The 19,693-nt window shown below is 40.1% G+C and overlaps 1 protein-coding gene across 1 annotated transcript in view; it reads left to right on the top strand.

Moving 5' to 3' along the window:
- Positions 1-19,693, top strand: part of sema4gb (sema domain, immunoglobulin domain (Ig), transmembrane domain (TM) and short cytoplasmic domain, (semaphorin) 4Gb) — a 47,752-nt gene that overhangs the window by 15,757 nt on the left and 12,302 nt on the right. Inside the window, exons 4-14 of the mRNA XM_014032530.1 lie at positions 9,922-10,070; positions 10,450-10,512; positions 10,739-10,837; positions 10,940-11,033; positions 12,675-12,788; positions 13,107-13,261; positions 15,360-15,535; positions 17,486-17,624; positions 17,726-17,948; positions 18,030-18,145; positions 18,231-18,385. Coding sequence (XP_013887984.1) covers positions 9,922-10,070; positions 10,450-10,512; positions 10,739-10,837; positions 10,940-11,033; positions 12,675-12,788; positions 13,107-13,261; positions 15,360-15,535; positions 17,486-17,624; positions 17,726-17,948; positions 18,030-18,145; positions 18,231-18,385 — 1,483 coding nt within the window. The remainder of the gene's footprint in view (positions 1-9,921; positions 10,071-10,449; positions 10,513-10,738; positions 10,838-10,939; positions 11,034-12,674; positions 12,789-13,106; positions 13,262-15,359; positions 15,536-17,485; positions 17,625-17,725; positions 17,949-18,029; positions 18,146-18,230; positions 18,386-19,693) is intronic.

A 19,693-nucleotide genomic window follows, 5' to 3' on the forward strand; every position in this document is an offset into this window, starting at 1 on the left:
GTATTTCTGAGTGTTTTATGTGCTGCAGAACAGGAACCTGCTGTAAAACAGCAATTATGCTGAGTCAGGCTTGATTTTTAGTAAATATATTTTTAATACAGTATATATAGTGTTTTCATAACAACTGAAGTAGTTACTTGATTGTGGTTCTGAACTATGTACCTGGAAAATACATAATACCCCCACTTTAACATTATCATTCGTTTGGAACAGAATACCAGAAGTCCACCATGCCAACATTCGCTGACAGCAACAAGGAACACTTGTTCATGTTTACGAGCAGCTGTTACCTTCATAAACAGGAGTAACCAGGGATTTTTCTGTACTAAARTAACTATACTCTGATAAAAAGTAATAAAATGTTTTATTTGTCCCCCATTTGTGGCACTCCCTTGATGCACAGCACCCTTAGTGTTTGCAAATACTGCCAGCCCTGCTGGGGTGTCTCGAACCTTTCCATACGCTCTAGAGCACCAGAGCTGTATTTAACGCTGTACGCTTGGAAGCATCTGAGGAGAATTCCCAGGTCTAAAAGCCATGCTGATAATAAATAGCCTAATTATCATTTAAAATCTGCTCCAAAGCTGCTTTTCTTCATCTCTAAAGTGTACTCCGGAAGATCAAATCGTAAACAGCGAGCCGAGATGGGTACGATGTGGGCAGAGGGAAATTAAGATTTGAGACATTTTGGTGACTTATTTGTTGAGAGAAATTCCACAAACGCTTACATGTTGTCTCTGAGAACAGCAAACTCAGCAGTCAACGTACCACTGAACTCACGTTTTTTTCACTCCCTCGCCCTTTTTTTTTGTGCTCAGGGACGTTTGCTAATGTTTYCTTACGTAACGCAAAGTTCTGTCCGCCAACTCTTGAGCTTGTTAAAGAAACGAAAAAAGAAAAAAAACTTAGTGACAGCTTTGATACTGTCCGAAGCAATCAAATCAGCTTTTCCTTCAAGCGTTTGTCCTCAAAACTTTGAGCACGTGTGCGTTCGCATGTGCGTCACGTGCACAAAAGTCCTGTGAGCGGTGAGTCACACAGGAAGTCACACACGCCAATGACTGTGGCACACAGTCAAACACACAGAGGATTTACTATCATCCAGAGCCCCACATGGAAGATTACAAATATGTCTGAGCATGAGCTTTCGCATTCTGTCTTTGCCACCTGTGATGGTTCAGTGCACAATCAACACACACACAAACAACACACACACACACTCCTCAGATCTTCTGAGTCAGTGACAGAGGTGTCTTCGCTTCCATCCGGGGGGATGATTGAAAGACCCGTGAAGTCTGTACGTGTGAAGAGAAACCTGGCAGATGTTTCTGAGGGACGGTTGTTCTGACCTCTTCACTCCTACTCCTTAGATTCTCATTAACACATGCGTGTACACACACACACACTCACACACACATGCAGACACACACAGGAGCACATGCATACAAGATGACAACAGTAAATAAAAACCAGCCTGCAAGCTACGGGGCATCTGGCACACCTCAGTGCTCTGTTGACTTTCCTCATTGATTGTGGAGCCAAGTAAAGAGTGTGTGTGTGCGAGTGCTTGTGRGTGCGTGCGTGCGTGCTGTGGATATAAGACATTTGCTTCAGGGAACAGTAGGTCAACAACTGCAAGATTCTGTTGCTAATTTCATATTCATGCCTGTTTTCCTGCTGAATAAAAAGAGACAATTTATATTTATCTGAAAAGCTGCCCTTTTTTAAGGTAGAAAGGATTTTGTGTACGCTGGACTGCAAGTTTTGTTTGAATAGATACTTTCTTTGAAGTTGGGCTGCGAGGAGTACCTATAAGTGTCCTTTCTGCAGTGGATTATTAAGGACTGTTTATTAGCATCTCAGCACAACAAAGTTAAATTTATTATTATTATTATATRAAAGGTTTATTAAAAGTTAAAGGGAACCCCGTCTAGTTGTACCTTTAGACGTTGTTTGATAAACTTTTATTTCAACTGTAAAAACAAGACTGTAAAAATACTGTAGGCTGTTTAGCTCATACTCATACTATTTTGCTATATTAGCTTGGAAGCTAAGGGCTTTAGCTAAAAGGTGAAAGCTGAGGTTCTTCTTCCATGAAGCAGCTCTGTTGTCCTCCATCCTCATTTTCAGTTACAGGCTGGAGTCTCACTCAACTTGACCAAGTGTCCAGCAGGCTGTAAGCTGGAATTTGAGGTGCCAAATTTATGAAAATCACAGCTCCCAAAACGGGTAGGAGGCCCAGGAATTTTTTTGGAGGGCTTATGTGTCTTCTCTGTCCTGGGAAAGCTTGGGGTCCCTCAGGATGAGCTGGAAAATGTTGCTGTGGAAAGTAACGTCTGGGTTTCTCTCCTGAACCTGCTGCCTCTGTGACCTGGCTAATGATAAYCAGTAGAAGATAAAGCCTTCAAAACTGTATTGCTGGCCTTTCACATTATTTTGTTGCCCACTTTGTACCCGCCTCGGCAACTGCTCCTATGTTTATGGTAAACAGACAGAGGAAAGCTCCATGCAGGTGTCAGAAAGCAACTTTAGGGCTCTTGAGGCAAGTTGGAGACATCCACAACAAAACTGAYACTGGTTTGAGCAGCTCTGTCACTATTTGGTAGTGATGTTCGATACTGCCAATTTTCTTTCTGATACTGATACCGAGTAAGATTTGCCTGGTATTGACAATAATGATCTGATACTGAGACTTTGTGATATCACACATAATGTGTCTAGTAAATCTTAAAAAGTAGTGTTTTTCAAATAGCCGCTTTATAAATAAAACATTTATTTATTTATTTAAAAGTCTTTCTAATCCTAACCCTGTATTTGTTCAGCACAATTTAAAATTCTTATTCTAAAGAAATATAATAATTTTTGAATAAAAGTGAGAAAAAACATTCTAAAAGTTGTTACTTTGTATAATTTGTAGCATTGTTTGTGGGTTTTGCAAGAAGGTCCTTGGCCAGCTCTAATGCTGTTTGGGGGGACATGGCACAAAAAGGTTTTGGAACCCCTCGTCTAAAATGTAATTACAGTCAGACAAAGCAGATTTTATGTTAAAATGACCTGCCATACATCTAGACTGAGTGACTGACTGAGCACGTGCCACTGTGCTTATGCATTACCCAAGCGGAAGAAAAAGTAGTTCCCTCCAACCACATATGATTTAAATAAGATTTGAACTGATTAGTTATTTTCCACAATTTTCCAGTTAATGATATACATTATGTAAAATAACTGAAGTATCAAAGTATCAATATTTTTATTTTAGTATCATTCTAGAGCATAAAGTTCTGGTATCTGTAGTATCGATATTTCAGTATCGATCATCACTATTTGGACCAAACAGAATGAGTCCTCTGCTCTTTTTGGTTGCAACGTTTTGTCTTTTATTCAAAAGACTCCTTCAGTTTGAGGAGTTTCAGGTAAAGCCATGAGCAGTACCTTCGCTTAGTGGATCAAACTGGTTGTTCACATGCAAAAGGAGGACCATCAGCCTAACTAATGTTTGTACCCTGGTGAGTGATACTCGCACTAAGCATTTTAAGAGGGCGACAAGTGAACCAAAGTCTTTTGGATAAATGTTTCAGCAAATAAGAACCCATCRAGAGGACCAGACTCAACCTTGTTAGATTTTTCTACCTGGAGGACATTTATTTATTGTCATTTGTCGACAAGTCAGAGCCCATTGAGGAACCGCCATAGCTCCACTTCTCTATAAGAATTTTACCCTGATTTGACGATTTTGACTTCTACCTGTAATGACGTTGTCCTSTGTGTCCTCAGGTTAGAAAATGTTCCTTCCTGTTATTCTGAAAGGTCACATGTTTGAGGTTTTTTTCCCGCCTCTTTGGGATGCAGCTCAACACTTTGTGTCAGCGTGTTGTGATTCGGGTTAAAAAGAAAAGACTTAACTCGTCATGTCTTCCACGACGGGCTGATTTCAGAGAACAGCTGTAATTGCGTCCCTCGATTTGATTTGACAGCTTTTTTTTTAGACCGAGGCTTAAAAAGAAAATTAGTTTTCTCTCTCCTCGTGCACCAGAGCCCCGTGTCGCTGAAGATCGAGAGGCGTAAAACCGCAAACACCCGGCCGAGCCAGATCTGAAACCAAGGTCGCTGAGCCTCTGCAGCCTTGAGGCCAGGGCCGCTTTGTGTCAGCACAGACCCTCTCATCAGTGCTGCGCTTGTTATTTCATACAGTCGCTATTTTTATAAGATTAAACCAAGACTTCTGCTCACTCGTMGATGACGCACGGGTAGAAGGATCTTTACTTTTTCTTGAGTTGCATAACTTTTCTTTAAACATGAAATCAGGCWGTTGGCCTTAAATTATTTATGCATGTACACATTTTCACATTTACTCTTTTTGTCATGTCCTCCTTGTATATAAACTGAGCCCATATTTAGTTTTATTTTCTGCATTCTGTGTGTCTGTGAGTGGATTCCCTGCTGCGTTCGTTACCACCACCCACCCTTCAGATGATATCCTCCTGGCGTGTCCTGACCTTTGGCTATCCGCACGAAGATCACTGAAATCTGAGGCTGACTGGTTGAGAAAGTAGAGGTGAAACAAAGGCAGTATTCTCTCTGAGAAGTTATGGAAGTTGCTTTGAGCAGCAGTACTGAACAATCATAATAAGCTTTGACAGAATTGAAGGTTAGCAGAAAAAAAGATGTTTTCTGAAAAAATTCTGAATGAATGAATGATGAAGCTAGACAGGTGGTACTAAAATTGGCAAAACCATAGATAAAAAGTAAAATTAGCTAAACTTAAGGTTGAAATTAAAATGATCTGAAAGCTCCAATTAGTTTTAAAAAGTAGTGAAAAGCCAAAATTAGTWAAACCATAGTTAAGTTAAAAATAGTTGCAAAACTGTAGCTGAAAGCTTAAATTACAAAACCATTGCTAAAGCTAAATTTAGCAAAAACAACAGCTAAAAGGTCAAAGTTTCTAAACTAAAATTAGGAAGACATTAGCTAAAAGGAGCACAAGAAGACAAATAAGGAAGAAGTAAGCTTTATGAGGATTTCAGAGAAGGATTTTTTTTACAAACTAATTCTTTGGGGGAAATTGAATAAACTAAAAATAATAATTCAAAATAATAATAATTCAAAAAGTACAAAGGTCACAAATATTAAAAGTCTGCTTATCAGCTAACAGCTAATAAGGGAACTAACTATTTCATTAGTTTTTTCACTAACTTTGAAAACTGTTATTGGACCAATTAGCTTCCACTAAATTAGGTTTTGCCAATCTTAGGTTTGCTAACAGCTAACTAACAAACTAACATCAACATTTCAGTCCTTCCAGTTTTCAGCTTGAAGATGAGTGATGCCTATGACAGTRGTCTTAGTGGGTAGTAATTAGCTTCAGCTATTTTTAACTTGGATGGCTATTAGCGTTAGCTTCAGCTAAATTTTACCTGACTGGCTGTTATTTCGAAGAGCATTGCATTCACCAAATTAAAAAATAGATTCCTTATCTACAATTATGAGATCAGGATCTCATAATTATAATAAAAGCTCTCACAATTAGGAGAAAAGATGAGGATGTATGTTTTTGAGRAGGTACTGGATGTAATAAAAGTAACTATTGTTTAGAGTTTATGTTCCTCCTGGATGTGTATGTGGCGTAATCGAACGTGCGATGCCCAGATCGAGCTGTTTAATGTTTATCCACCAAAGTTTAATAAAGTTATGATGATACGTACAGGATGTAGTTTAACACATTTCAGTTGCATTAGCTACTTATAGCCCAAGTATCTCGTACTGCAGGAYGAGAGCAACGTCCAGCAGAATGGGCTTTCGCCCAACCAGTGTAATGTCGACATACCGGTATATTAATGCCATCTGTAATGTTTTGTTCTGACTGTATTGAATGGGARTCATTTGTCTTATTTTGAAATATCCAGTTACTGAAACAGGAAATATCACTACAGGTTAAGGAAGTTGAGTGTCGGTGTTGTGTTTTTGCCGAAGCTGAACTAAACTGAACTCCCGTAGACTGGTGTGCAGGTGGATTTATTAATAAAACCTACAGACACAACACCATGATCCACATGAAGTGAACTCAGTATGCGCTAGTGTCTCATATACGTCAAGAGGAAATGAAATCATGCGAAAGCAGTCATTGTTCACTTTTCCTGCAGTGTAGATCAGCTATGACTCTCCTTAACGTATCTCATAATTACGAGATTAGGATCTCGTAATTATGAGATCTTTTCTCAAAATTATGAGATCTTTTCTCGTAATTATGAGATATTTACTCATTATTATGATATAAGATCTCGTAACTATGAGATCCAGATCTTGAAATTATGAGATCAAGCYTTTAAGTTTTTTCTATTTGGTGAATTCAATGCTCTTCTGTAGTTAACATTAGCTTCAGCTATTTATTTTTTTGCTTGATTAGTTGTTTAGTTGTAGCTTCTGCTAGTTATTTTACAAGTTTAGCATTAGCGAAGCTATATTTTTAGATTGTGAGTTAGCCAAGCTAACTTTTTAGTTAGCTGTGCCCACTGGTCATAGCACACTAAACCTGATCAAGTTTTTTGTATATAAATGAGTAAAATATGAGTGAAACAGCACAGATTTTTTTTGTTTAAGCAGCTGGACAATAGAGTGAATGCTGCCATCCTCACAGCTACATTATGACTCAGTATCTTCCTGTGAGCTGAACAGAACTGCCACCGTTGACCACTCTGCCCATGTGACAGCTAGACCAGCAGACATGTGGCCGAGATGACCCTTTCCACGTGAAATCTAAAACTTAAAAACTGATTTCATCATATCGGGTTTCATCATGTCAGCTCAAACAAGCTTGGAGAATCACTGTCCGAACTCGTTATCATCACAGCTATTTTAAATGAAAGCTTCAGGAATAACCAAGTGACTCACTGCTGTTTGATTAAACAAAAACAAAAACTGAAGCTCGATTTGTCATAACAACACCTTCAAAAAGTGCTGTGAAGTGGACACAAACACGTAGTTAAAAGATATATGTGTAAATTGAAGAGGAATAAACAAAACTCTTGACTTCATAAACAAAAGAGGACAAAGAACAGGAAAAAAGGGAAGAAAAACTTGAAACCAAAGCAAAACTAAAACCACAGTTTCTGACAGGAGCAATAATCACCTGACATTTTTAAATGCCAGTGACTCTGGAAGCTCAAATTTTATTTACTTTTTATTATTGACCTAACATGAACAACTGACGAGAACTTCCTAATTGTTGTTTACAAACTTGCGTACCGTGCGCATCTCTCTGTCTGAAGGCAGATTGCAACACTTCGGCTCTCTCTGCAGCCCAGAGATCCTCCCGTGTTTGGACCCGCTCCATCAGGTCCGGATAAAAAGGCCTGTGTAGGTTTCCTTATCGCTTGGAGGCCTTCTCATCAGTTTACGACAAACAGAGAAGAAAAAGAGGTGGACAAGGGTTTAATGTGCCCATCTGCTCTCTGCAGGCTGGTTTCCCTCAACCTAACACTGCTGATACCTTCGCTTCTGTTGTTTTATTCTTCTTAATGTCTTAGTTCACCAACTTTGAGTGCAAATCAACAACCTACTTCTGCGCAGAGGGAGAGCTTCTGCACCCAGAGGAGGAAAAGAAGAAAAAAAGGGAAAAAACCAAATGTCCTCCTTTTCTCCGTCTCACAGCAGCGGTGCAGAGCTGCCCCCGTTTTTTGAGGTTCTGCAGCACATTCGGGGTGCGTTCAGATATTTAGTTTTCTGCTCTGAGCTACATATTTCCCAGCGGTTGAACGATCTGTTGGTCTGGAACCGCATCCACCACTTTAGCTCCGTGGCTGTGCAGAAACCCTTATTTGTCCTACTTACTATATGAATCTCTTTCACATGTATCCACAGGCTCTGCAGGCATGATGCTCTGGCAGCGCGCTGATTTGATTTGGCAGTATTAGGGCACGATTCTTGCTGAATGCCCTAAAATTGAGCTTTTCCTCGTGGCCTCCCATCACCAAACTGAGTCTCTCTTCTCAGTAATCACTGTGGCGACCCCCAAGTCACTGCTGCCAGCACTGAGATCTGTTGTTGACTAGTCACYCTGATGCTCATTTAGGGTGTGGAGACACCAGGTTTCCTTTTATCATGAGCTTTAGTGAGATCTGCAGATTTAACTGGAGCAACAAATAAAACCATAAAGTCTTGYCATTTGTCTGACCCGGTTTGATATGCTTATATCTATTCCAAAACCAGCTACTTATCTGATAAATGACAGGCCTGCACGATAACTGAGAGGTAAATGAAGAGGAGACTACTAATATGTGTTATGGCTGAGCACTGCTAACAAACACTAACTGAGCTCTACCTGGTATTTKCTGCATGGAAACAGCGWTTTAACACGTCTTCTTGTAAACACTGAAAAGTAATACGTGTACGACTGACTAAATGTGAAATAAATAATACAGAAATACTATTAAAAGTAAAAGTTTTACTCACTTTTGAGTTGTGGTAATTCTTGAATTCTGAACTCTCCCGCTTTCCGACAAGGAATTCCCATCTAGAGTRGACATGCATTATGGGAGATGTAGTTRATGGTCAATGCTGGCTTTAAAGCAGCTTGAGACATTCATACAAGGTTATTCAACTAAATTGCAGGGGGGCTACAGTTACTAAAAGACAACAGCTCAGGGGCTGGACAAGTATTACTATCTTTCACCTTTTGAATGTGTTAATTTTGTTATATTGACTCATAATTCAAAGTATAAATACTTTTTTCATTTTTTAATTAAGTAAAAAAAAATGTTTTTAATTTAACTAACTTTTACTTTTTAAGTGGCGGAATGGAAGCCACCCATGGGCCAAATGCGTCCCTCGAYCCTTGATTTTGACACGTGTGTTAAAAGATTAAGTATTTRCTTATTTGCAAAACCGATACCGAAATATAACCTCACTAGATGCCCAACAGTCGTCGTTTTTACGCAGTGGTTAGATTGTTTTTTCATGTAGGAGTTATAATATTCTGACTTTATTCCTATAATTAAAATAAAAAACTCTTAGTCTGAACCTAATGCTTCGTTGTAATATTGTGTATATGTTTAATATCTATGCTTGACGTTATGTTAAACATTAAATTCTATCTAATACTGCGTTAACACCGAATGCGATTTCACCGTCAAAAACACGTTNCTCTTAGTCTGAACCTAATGCTTCGTTGTAATATTGTGTATATGTTTAATATCTATGCTTGACCTCATGTCAAACACCAGTAAATTCTGTCAAAGGTACACCTGTCAATGGATGATGTTGCTTATGAACTTTGTATGTCAACCATTTTTCTTGTTTTTTATATTTAAAGCACGTGTCTAATAAATCGAGCGACCAGCCTAGTAGTGATGGGAATTTTGTCTCTTTTCAGAGAGTCGGCTCTCGTGGAACAGCTCCGGACCCTTAACTCTCAAACAGCTCTTAACTTATTATCATCTGTAGRCTCATGCTTTAGTTTAATCTGGCAAATATAAATAGTTTGTGTGTTAATAAAACCCCTCATTTTTAGTGTTGTTAAGAAAAGCCTTTTTAATTGCCGGCTTCTCTTGATTCACTTCTGATATTGACATCACTACAGCAAAGGCGTGCTAGACGTCAGCCTCTCCAATGCTAACAACAGCCTATCCATGGTAATTGAAAGCAGAAGGAGTAGGCAATCCAGGTGACCAGCCTAGACATGCTAGTCTCTAGCTTCTCCATTGCTAACACATATTAATCTCCTTCTTATTTGCCGTAGCTGCCTTTCAGTTACCGGTGCAGGCCCATCATTAGTCAGATCAGTAGCTGGCTTTGGAATAGATATAGCCTTTTGCTACAACCCACCGATGGTTGCGCAATAGTCTTAATTTTGGCCGTCATTATCAAACCAGGTCAGAAATACATCATAGTTTGAGCCGTGCAGTAACGTGATTTATATGTTTGCAGGTCTGATGGGCAGCTGTTACTTCGCCGGCTCCTCCCAGAACTACAGCACCCTGCTGCTGGAGGAGGAGGCAGGGCTGCTGTACGTGGGGGGCCGAGGGGCTCTGTACGCACTCAACACCTCCAACATCTCCTCGCCTGCAAACCTCACAGTGAGTGACCTCCAGTTACTCCAGAAACAGAAAATCCAATTTTGCACGTTTCAAGAGGAGGATTGAAGGAGAACAAACTAATAATAGCCCTTAAGCGGACCGAGTAAATCCCATTGTGTTCCCCCAGTTTTTACAGATATTGGCTTAAATGCACCAGGCGTTTATAGAAAGGGTTACTGAAGACAGGCAGAATCTATTGATGCAGCCAGAAAATTAAGTGTGCTGTCCTTCTATCCCCTCTTTCTGTTTATTCAGACGTTTGTTTCCCTTTATTTATCTCTCCCATCCAGTCTATCTGTACAGCCTATTAATCACCCTCCCCTTCTTTTTTATTTATTGAACTGACTGACTCATTCCTATTACACCCCATTGTTTCCAGATTGATTGGAACGCTTCCCCCGAACAGAAGAAGCAGTGTCTCAACAAAGGCAGAGACAATCAGGTACAAACKTGCAACCTTGCTCTCAGTTTTTATGATTTTATCTTTAGAAAAGTCTTTTCATCCTGTTACTGAGAAGAAAACAACACCAAATGCAMGAGGATAAGCTTTTCATTTGCCTTGTAGATTTGTTTCAAAAAGTCAGGGTGAACATTTAAAATTAAAATTATTTGCATTTATTACCTCCCAGCATGCGCTGACCTTTATTGTTTTCCACTGTTTTCTGCAGACGGAGTGTTACAACCACGTCCGCTTTCTGCAGCGATACAACGAAACTCACCTGTACGTGTGTGGAACCAACGCCTTCCGACCTCTCTGTGCTTACATAGTAAGAGCTCACATGGTTCAGTGCCGGAGTAGCTGCGAGTCAAACTGAAATGAAAAGAATAAAGTGGGGTTATTTTTTAAATTTTTTTTTATCTCCTGTAAGGACGCAGAGAGGTTCAGCTTCTCCTCTGGATTTGAGGAGGGCAGAGACAGGTGTCCTTACGATCCGGCGAAGGGACACACTGGTCTTCTCATTGGTACGTCTCCATCATGTCTCTTTTTTTAATCTCACATCAGATTAAAAAGAAAAAAAAGACAAACTGCAATTTAAAGTTGCAACTAGACAGCATTTTGAAGTGGTGTTCTGTGATAAGGTTATCAATATCTTACCTGTTGTAGATGGCTTGGGACATATATATATGTGTGTGTGTGTGTGTGTGTGTGTGTGTGTGTGTGTGTGTGTGTGTGTGAGACATTAGTACCAAGCTAATATTATTAGCATTAGCTCCAGGGTTAATATTATTAGCATTACATTGGGCACTAACTCCATATATGTATTATTAATATGTTTGTGGCGTTAGCTTCCGAGCTAAAAATAATAGTGTCAGCTCCCAAGTTACTATTATTATAGTTACTTCCTGAGCTAATGGCGCTAACACAAAAGCCAACAGGCTAATGCTGAGGTTCTCCTTCCATGAAGCGGGTTTGTTGTCTTCTAATATTTTCAGTTTCATGCTGCGTCAGCTCTACATTCTCTCTGTCATCTCACTCTGGCTTCATTTAAAAAGGTTGATTGTCAGATATTGTCCAAAATTAATGTTCAAGCTGGGTAGAACTTGCTTTCTCACATTTGAGCACCAAGCATTATTATTTAACCCAGCATGCTTTGCCYTGCAAATTACATGGCGACGTCCATGTGACAWTTTATATTTTAATTTATAAAAGCTAAACAGCCTGCAGTATTTTGAGTCTTGTTTTTATAGTTGAAGTAAATGTTTATCAAATAATGTCCAATATTCCAACTAGTCAGAGTTCCTTTTATCCTTAAACCATCATCAGTTCTGGGTAGAATTAGAAAATTCCTGCAGGAAGTGCCCCCAGCTATCTGTGAGTGCGCTGTTTGAGCCAATTAAACATCGTCTTGGTGCTCTACCATCCCCATACCATCGTTTTATGATGAGTTTTACTCATAGATAGGCCTAGGAAGGATGAACTAGGTGTCACTTCTTACAAGTAATCTAGTMTTTAACTCAGTAGGTGCTGTAGTCTTTCCAGTACTCTTTAGTTAAATTTTTTTTTTCTGTCAACAGCAATAAGAATAATAATTTCAACCTATATGTTGTAGCTTTTCTCCTCATAATTCTGGTCATTTTTAGGCCTTCTTTAATCAGTGCTTAGACAAGGATAACTGAGCTTCTGTCCACACTGTACACAAATTCGGTATTTTATTTTATAAAATGTTTTGATTTATGAATAATTTTTTGACAGCATGAGGTTAACACAAAAACAACATTGCAATATCATTGCTTTAATGATTTGTAAACTAATATGGCATAATGTTGTTAAATGCAATAATGTGTCCTTTGAAGTGGAGGTTCTGATCATTTTAACAYTTAAAGGCAAAACATTGGGATTCTTGGTTGAGTTTAGGGCTTTTTTTCAGAAGATGCTGCGTAGCACCTACCAAGATGGCGGCACAAACTGTGATTGGCCACTTCTAGTTTTCCCATTTTATTGGTCTCTCTAATGATCTAAAGTGTCATGTTTGGCGTCTGCAAAGATTTATTTTCAAGTTTATACTTTATCCAGACGTGTAAAGGTGTATAAACATGCTAAAAACATGTTAACTGTGACGCAGTCCAGTTGATTGTTTGTTTTGTTTTGATTGGTTTAAATAGACGGTGAGATGTTCACGGCCTCTCAGTACGAGTTTCGCAGCTCGCCGGACATCCGCAGAGTCTTCCCTTTTCCCACGCTCAGGACAGAGGAGGCTCCCACCCGCTGGCTTCTTGGTAAATAATCCTCAGAATTGATGGCGATTTGCTAAACAGCAGTGCTAAGACACTGATTTATACAATTTATTTTCATTTAAAGTTAATAGAAACGGTTTCTGTCGCTCGGGTGGTAAATGAGACGCATAAAAGATGCACTGCGCCYCAGCTCTTAAATGTTTTTTTTTACTTGTTGTGATTCAGTCAAACACAAAGCTTCATTTTCAGTTTCCAAGGAGACACTTTTCAGACTGCTAATATCTGTGTTTGGACATGTGGATCTGTGTGTGTGCGCGTGTGTGTGTGTGTGTGTGTGTGTGTGTGTGTGTGTGTGTTCAGAGGCAGATTTCGTGGGCTCTGTGCTGCTGAGGGAGAGCATCAACAGCTCCGTCGGCGACGACGACAAGATTTACTTCTTCTTCACGGAGAGGAGCCAGGAGCAGATCGCCTACCCGAGCCAGACCAAGGTGTCCCGGGTCGCCCGAGTCTGCAAGGTCAGAAACCCCCCGAAACTGGGAGTGACCGTAATCACTTTTAACGCTTTCACCGGGAGATTAAGCCCAACAAAGACAGATTTGCAAACCCCTGTTCCTGAAAGGTCATTGACAGAAAGCCCGAGATGAAGGAGGAGGAAAGATGCCAGACGTCCGCGTGCAGAAATCACGGGATTATCTGACGCTTTATGTCAGCGATGCAGGGTGAAATGAGCTGCCACTCTCTGCTCTGACAGTAATTTCAGTGCTGAATGAAGCAGCAGTTGGACGCCTCGAATCCCAGTTTTTTCACTCTTTCTGCGACACTGTTTCCAGGCAAACTACGAGCCATATTGTGCCATCGAGACTGCAGTTTCTGTGATCAAAGAAGTGACCAGAAGCCTTTTTTTTTTGTAGGGAAGGAAAAAAAGCTGCTGAACAAGTCCAGACACATTTGCCTTTGTAGGATATAGGATTTATCAGATTTATTTTCTTAAAAAATCATAAAAAAATACCTCAATAGTGCACAGTATTTTGAGTAAATGATTTTGGGTTAAATACCCATCAGCCAATTCCCATAAATTTCATCTCATAAACAAGCTGAAGTGTTTCTTGTAAAACAGGAGCCTTAAACTTGACATTTTTTCTTTAACCTTTCATTTTATGCAGTGTTTATGCAACTCATATTCTAGTAAAATATTTGTTTACATTTAAATCAATTATTAAAAATATTCCTCTAAAGCTGCACATCATGGCCTTGTCTCCTTAAGGCCTGAAGCTTGAATGCAGCAAATATTTCATTGTAAAGTGGGCGTATGAGCAGAAAGTAGTAGTTTCTACTTTATGCTGTCATAAAGAGCTCCATTACGTTGCATCTCTGTGATGCTCTCGTTATTCTGTGTCTTGAATAAAAGAGAATCAAGCTAAATTATGGAGGTAAACATGCAGCTGCACAGTGTTTAAATGTCAGTTTTGCACCAAAAAGTTCTTAGTTTAAAAAACTTTCTTGAAATCTTTTTAAACAAACTGCCAACATTTTGGTATTCTCTTGGTTTCCCTCCCCTCAWAAAAAAAGGAAAAAAAAAATAAGTAATTTCTATAAAAAGGAGCCCTTTTTATCTGGCTTCATGGGTGCTGTGTGAAGTTGTCAGAACAGTCGAGGGCGTAATAACTCAGACCGAAATAGGACGCGGCAGAAAATGCAGATGTCGAGCCGGTCCCCAGCCAGCTCTGCCCCGTGGCGAGCCAGACGCCACGCTGGCTGCAGGAAGCGCTGCGGATCGCAGCGACCGGCGTTCGCCTCTGGCCCCGTAAGACTTGCCATTTCAGCAACCGGAGCTCTGTATCTTCGCCGAGTTCACCGCCAGCCGTGACCTATTTTTGCAGAGACGGAATAATGACACGAGTGAAAGGAGCTTCCGCTGACCCCGAAAGCCGACGCACCTTATTAACGTTGGATGTTTGGATGTTTCCGTATATCTCTAGCAGAGAAAAGCTTTTTTTTTCTATAACTGCAGCATGATTTGCAATCTTGACTCTAGGCATTTATTATACGTTCCCTCTTACTCCTGCTTTGACTGACATAAATTATAATCTGCCAGCACACCCCTTAAGCTTTGTGCTCAATAATAACAAGAATCATTTCAATGTAAAAAAGCTGATTTTCCCCTGAAACTCTGTTTTAGAAAWTTTTTTAGGCTTGTTAGAAGGAAATTCATCTGATGGAAACATCCTAATGTTTTGTACGTGTGTTGATTTTAGCTACTTTTTTCAGGAGAGGGTTTGTGTGTGTGTGGGAGGTTGAGGCAGGCGGTGCATTTTGATGAATGGCAGATGTCCCCCCAAAGACACAAACACAGAAAGATGAGGCTGTAAAGAAAAAAAAGAAAAAAAAAGAAAGCCTCCATCTCTGTTCTCTTTGCGAGGTGCACTAAATGACTCTTTTTGCCGAGACGCAGCTCGCTGCCTCCCGCTGCAGCTGAAATGCAATTAGAGGAAGTAGTCACAGTCTGAGCTTCCACATCCACCTCCGCTTTCAGAAGCCTTCCTTCACTTTTCCCTGATAACGTGTCTGTAATCATCTGTGTCGCGCATTCTCTCTGTCCCGTGTGCCTCGCAGACTGACTGGGGAGGACAGAGGACCCTGCAAAGGAAGTGGACAACCTTCCTCAAGGCCAGGATGGTYTGTTCGGTCCCAGAATACGAGCTGCACCTCAACATCCTGCGCGACGTGTTCGTCCTGCAGGGGAGAGACGCTCAGAGCAGCGTTTTTTATGGCATCTTCGGTCTGGAATGGTAAGAAATGGTCTTGATGTCGCTGGGCTGTGCTGTCGGAGACAGTTGGCGACTCAAAATTGAGAGAAAATCAACAAATTTTCAGTACCAGTCTTAGGAAACTCGGAGTGTTTGAAACCAAGTGAGCATCAGACAAGTTTTGCACGGCTAGTTTAGAGGGTACACAGCTTTCATAACTGCAGTCTAAGCTASCTTTGATCACATTGTACACTAATGGCCCATTTCCACGAGTGGTTTTCCATTACACTCCACGTAACTTCACTTCAGAGACTTTAGACGAGTTTGAGACATCGAAACTGAGAAAATGTGGAAATGAATTTGAGAAGTTTGCAACAGAATTCAAAAGGGTTCGAGATGCCTGTGACAACTTTGCAACTATTTTGAGACTCACGCGAGGAAATGTTTCGAGTCATGCGGAGACTCRATGAACGTCGTCTCCCAAATAATCAACAACAGCTGCAGCCCAGAGAGACAGTGAAAGGACAGGAAATGATTCATGAGTTGTCMTTGAACTGATTGAATGATTTATTTTCTGTAATGGAATGAAACTCTGTGTTAGGCTGCGTTAAGTTGTTTCGAAGTGGAGTTTGGCAGATTGCTGCGAACAGAAAATCTTCCGTCAAACAGAAGCACGGTGAGTGTTTAAACTGTCCCCGGGAAGGAAAATCTCTTAATGCCACTCACTGATTTCTGTTTTCGTTTTCAAGCAGTAATATTTCTTTTTATTGCATCTTTGAAGAGGCCAGAAGCATGTAAGGAAAATTAAAGAACAACAACTGAGTCCTCACYTTGAGATTTTCCTAAATTTAAATAAGATGGGTAAAAGTAGTTGTTTAAAGCAGACACAAAAAGCAAACAATACATACAGATGAGMGATTTTAGATGTAAATGCCAGTTTCCAATAATTTTGTTTTGATCTCTCTAAGAGATTTAAAAACATGAACAATTTCTTGTTGCTTTAATGTCAACAAGGGTTTAAATGGCTTTTTGTTAGTTAAATGGCTTAATAGTTAAGTTTTTGCACATTTTTATGACTAAAAACACTAATTAAGGAACTCTTTTTCAAATTACTTGTTTTTTTCTTTCAGGCTTTAAAACAAAGATTGCATAAATTAAGTCAAACCAAGATGTTTTGAGGTTAAATAAGTGTAAAAGTAATTACCTGATCATAAAAAAAATCACCTGTTTTTGTCTCAAAAGGGAGCTGTTGTGAAGCTCAGAGATAATATGGGAGTGTGTTTCTGCTGATGTGCAGAGTCATGGTGCAGGAAAACGTCCCGGAGGTGTTCAGATCCTGGCTGGGGGGAGGACAGCATTGCGATGRGACGTTAAAGTTTTTAAAAACATTTCTTTTAAATGAAAACGTGCACCTGTGTGAGTACGGCTCAAACACGCCGGAATGAGTAAACCCCTCGAGCAACGCCATTCGACACTTCTGAAGACTCCCGTCTCGTTTTTCCTCACATTTAAAGACTCAGGTGGGAACACAATAGATCTCAATGTGACGAAGACCATTACCCCCACCCCCACCCCTCCTCACCCCAGGTGCTAATCTCCCCTTTTGGCATCAGACTACGAGTCACCTGGTTCCTGACTACCTGTTCCAACTCCTTCCTTTCACAGGTGTGGCACCAAAAACCCACAAATAGGGCATTTTTATATATGACTCACTGCAACTGGGTTATTTTAGTTCGGCTTCCTCCTGGTCCGGATAATAGGTGTAGGAAGGAAAAAGTGACCATTAAAATCAAAAAACTCCCATCATGACACACAGACACGAGCTCAGTCCTGCCTTTTTTTTTTACTCATCATTGATGATTTGAGATGTGTCTGAAATTGGATCTCGGCWGTGGTTTTCGTCTTAGATCTCTCCGTGTCGCTCCGTCTCTGAATCATTAATCCTGAGTGTGTCCTCTGGACCTGTCTTTGGGGTGTTGGGTTATATTTCAGGAAGAATATCAAAGCCTCCGCCATCTGCCAGTACGCCTTCTCAGATGTACATAAAGTTTTCGACGGGCCGTACATGGAGGTGCAGGATTCAAAGTGGAGGGAATACACGGGAAAAGTCCCGGAGCCGAGACCTGGATCTGTAAGTTTCATTGTTTTGTTCTKCGTWCATCAGATTAATTATTTTCTTTTCTTTTTTCATCCTGGTTTAATCAAACGCAGCYATTATTTCTGTGTCCACAGTGTATAACAGATCTGCACAGGTCACAGAGCATAAACTCGTCTCGAGACCTTCCAGACAGCGTCCTCACCTTCGCCCGGAGGCACCCGCTGATGGCCAAACAGGTGCACCCGCTCGGCAGGAGCCCCCTCATGTTCAAGAGGAGCGTCAACTACGTCAAGATCGCGGCGCACAAAGAACCGGCGCTGGACGGAAAACTTTACACTGTTTTGTTCCTGGGAACAGGTGACGTTCGGGCAGATCTTACGGCYAATAAAAGCMTTGMMTTTTTTTTRCGTTTGTTATCGTAACGTGTTTGTCTCGCAGACGACGGATGGCTGCACCGAGCCGTGGACATTGATGGAGACGTTCACATCATTGAGGAGTTGCAGATGTTTGACAAACCGCAGCCGGTTGAGAGCATGGTCATATCCTCACTTCAGGTGATTACGAATAACGGGAATTCTTTAGCTTCCAGTCTAGATGACAGCTTTAATACTAAACGACTGTTTACGTTTCGCTTCACAGAGGAGCGTCTACGTTGGCTCCCACTCCGGAGTTGTTCAGGTGCCGATGTCAGCCTGTCAGAGGTACACTTCCTGTTACGACTGCGTCTTCGCCAGAGACCCCTTCTGTGCCTGGGATGGGAGAGTGTGCGTGGAAATATCATCACGTGCACAAAAGTAAGACATTTTCTGTTCTTTCTTCTGTTTCCAAACACATAAACGGATCAATCCTGGGTTAAAATATATGTACTGAAGCTATAAACACAAAATTTAAAGCTTTTACAGAGTTTTGGTTGTTTTTTTTATGTCCTCCCTCTGGACCAACAGCAATATCAAAGCGTAATTAATTATTTATACCAGCGTCTCTACTCTTCCAACACAATTTCTGTGAAAGCAGGTCTAAGACAATGTAGCTGACCTGGATTTCCTTCATCAGCTCTCTGAAGCTCAGCGGGAGCCTCAGCTGAAGTGGATCTGAAAGTTTGAAGCCCCTAAAACATAAACACCTGGATATGATTCCTTAAATAACTAAGTGGCACTAAATAATCTACTATATGAACTTCATCAACAATGAAAATAGACAATAATAAATAAAAGGCTTTTATTTTAGTATATATTTTGGTATTTTAGTACTAGTGTTTTGCTAAGCTCATTATATTTGCATACAAAGTAGATATTTTGCAACCAAGTCTAGTTTCCCTTTTGTTGTATTTAGAGGAAGCTAAAGTTTGTGGTGTTCAGTCGGATTTAAAGGATGAAGCCCTTTATTTTAATCTATAAATTATCAGGTAACGTTAACCATAACATTTCACTGCTGCCCTCAAGTGGCTAAAAAGTCACAAACGGCTGTTTTATTTGATAAAAATCAAGGCAGAGTTCAAAAGTATGAAAATAATGAGGCTACAACAAATAATATTATTTTTTTGTTTTTTCCCCCTCAAWTTTCTCCCCGGTGGCAGGAGGAGGCACTCAGTGATTGGTTCTTTTTTAGGGCTTTAAAGTATCTTTATGAGAGATTCTGTTTGTTCCTGTGTCATTTTATATCAATGGCTGCTGGCTGTTTGAATTTCCCTTGGGATTAGTAAAATATCTATCTATTTACCCATCCATACAGAGAAGTTTGCACGATTGCTACCMCAATTCGGCATTATGGACTGAAATAGCATCGTTTCTGAAATTGTTTTGTTGTTTAAAATGAGCTGAAATTAAAGTAAAATGAGAAAAAAATGTTATTTGCTGCAAAAATACAGTGAATGACTTGAGTGAAAATTTGTCAAATGAGTTGAAACTGATGAAAAAAATTAAAACACTAGCTAAAAAGATGCAAAAACAACCTAGCTAAAAGCTAAAAGTAGCAAATATCTGACTAAAAGCAACAAAATAACATCTAAAAGTAACTAAATTCACTCTTATAATGAGATTGTGAAATAGTTATGGTTGTTTTTTTTCTGACTACACACACACACACACACACACACACACACA

This window comes from Austrofundulus limnaeus, unplaced genomic scaffold (assembly GCF_001266775.1).
Source record: "Austrofundulus limnaeus strain Quisiro unplaced genomic scaffold, Austrofundulus_limnaeus-1.0 Scaffold7, whole genome shotgun sequence".
In the NCBI taxonomy this organism is placed as follows: domain Eukaryota; kingdom Metazoa; phylum Chordata; class Actinopteri; order Cyprinodontiformes; family Rivulidae; genus Austrofundulus; species Austrofundulus limnaeus.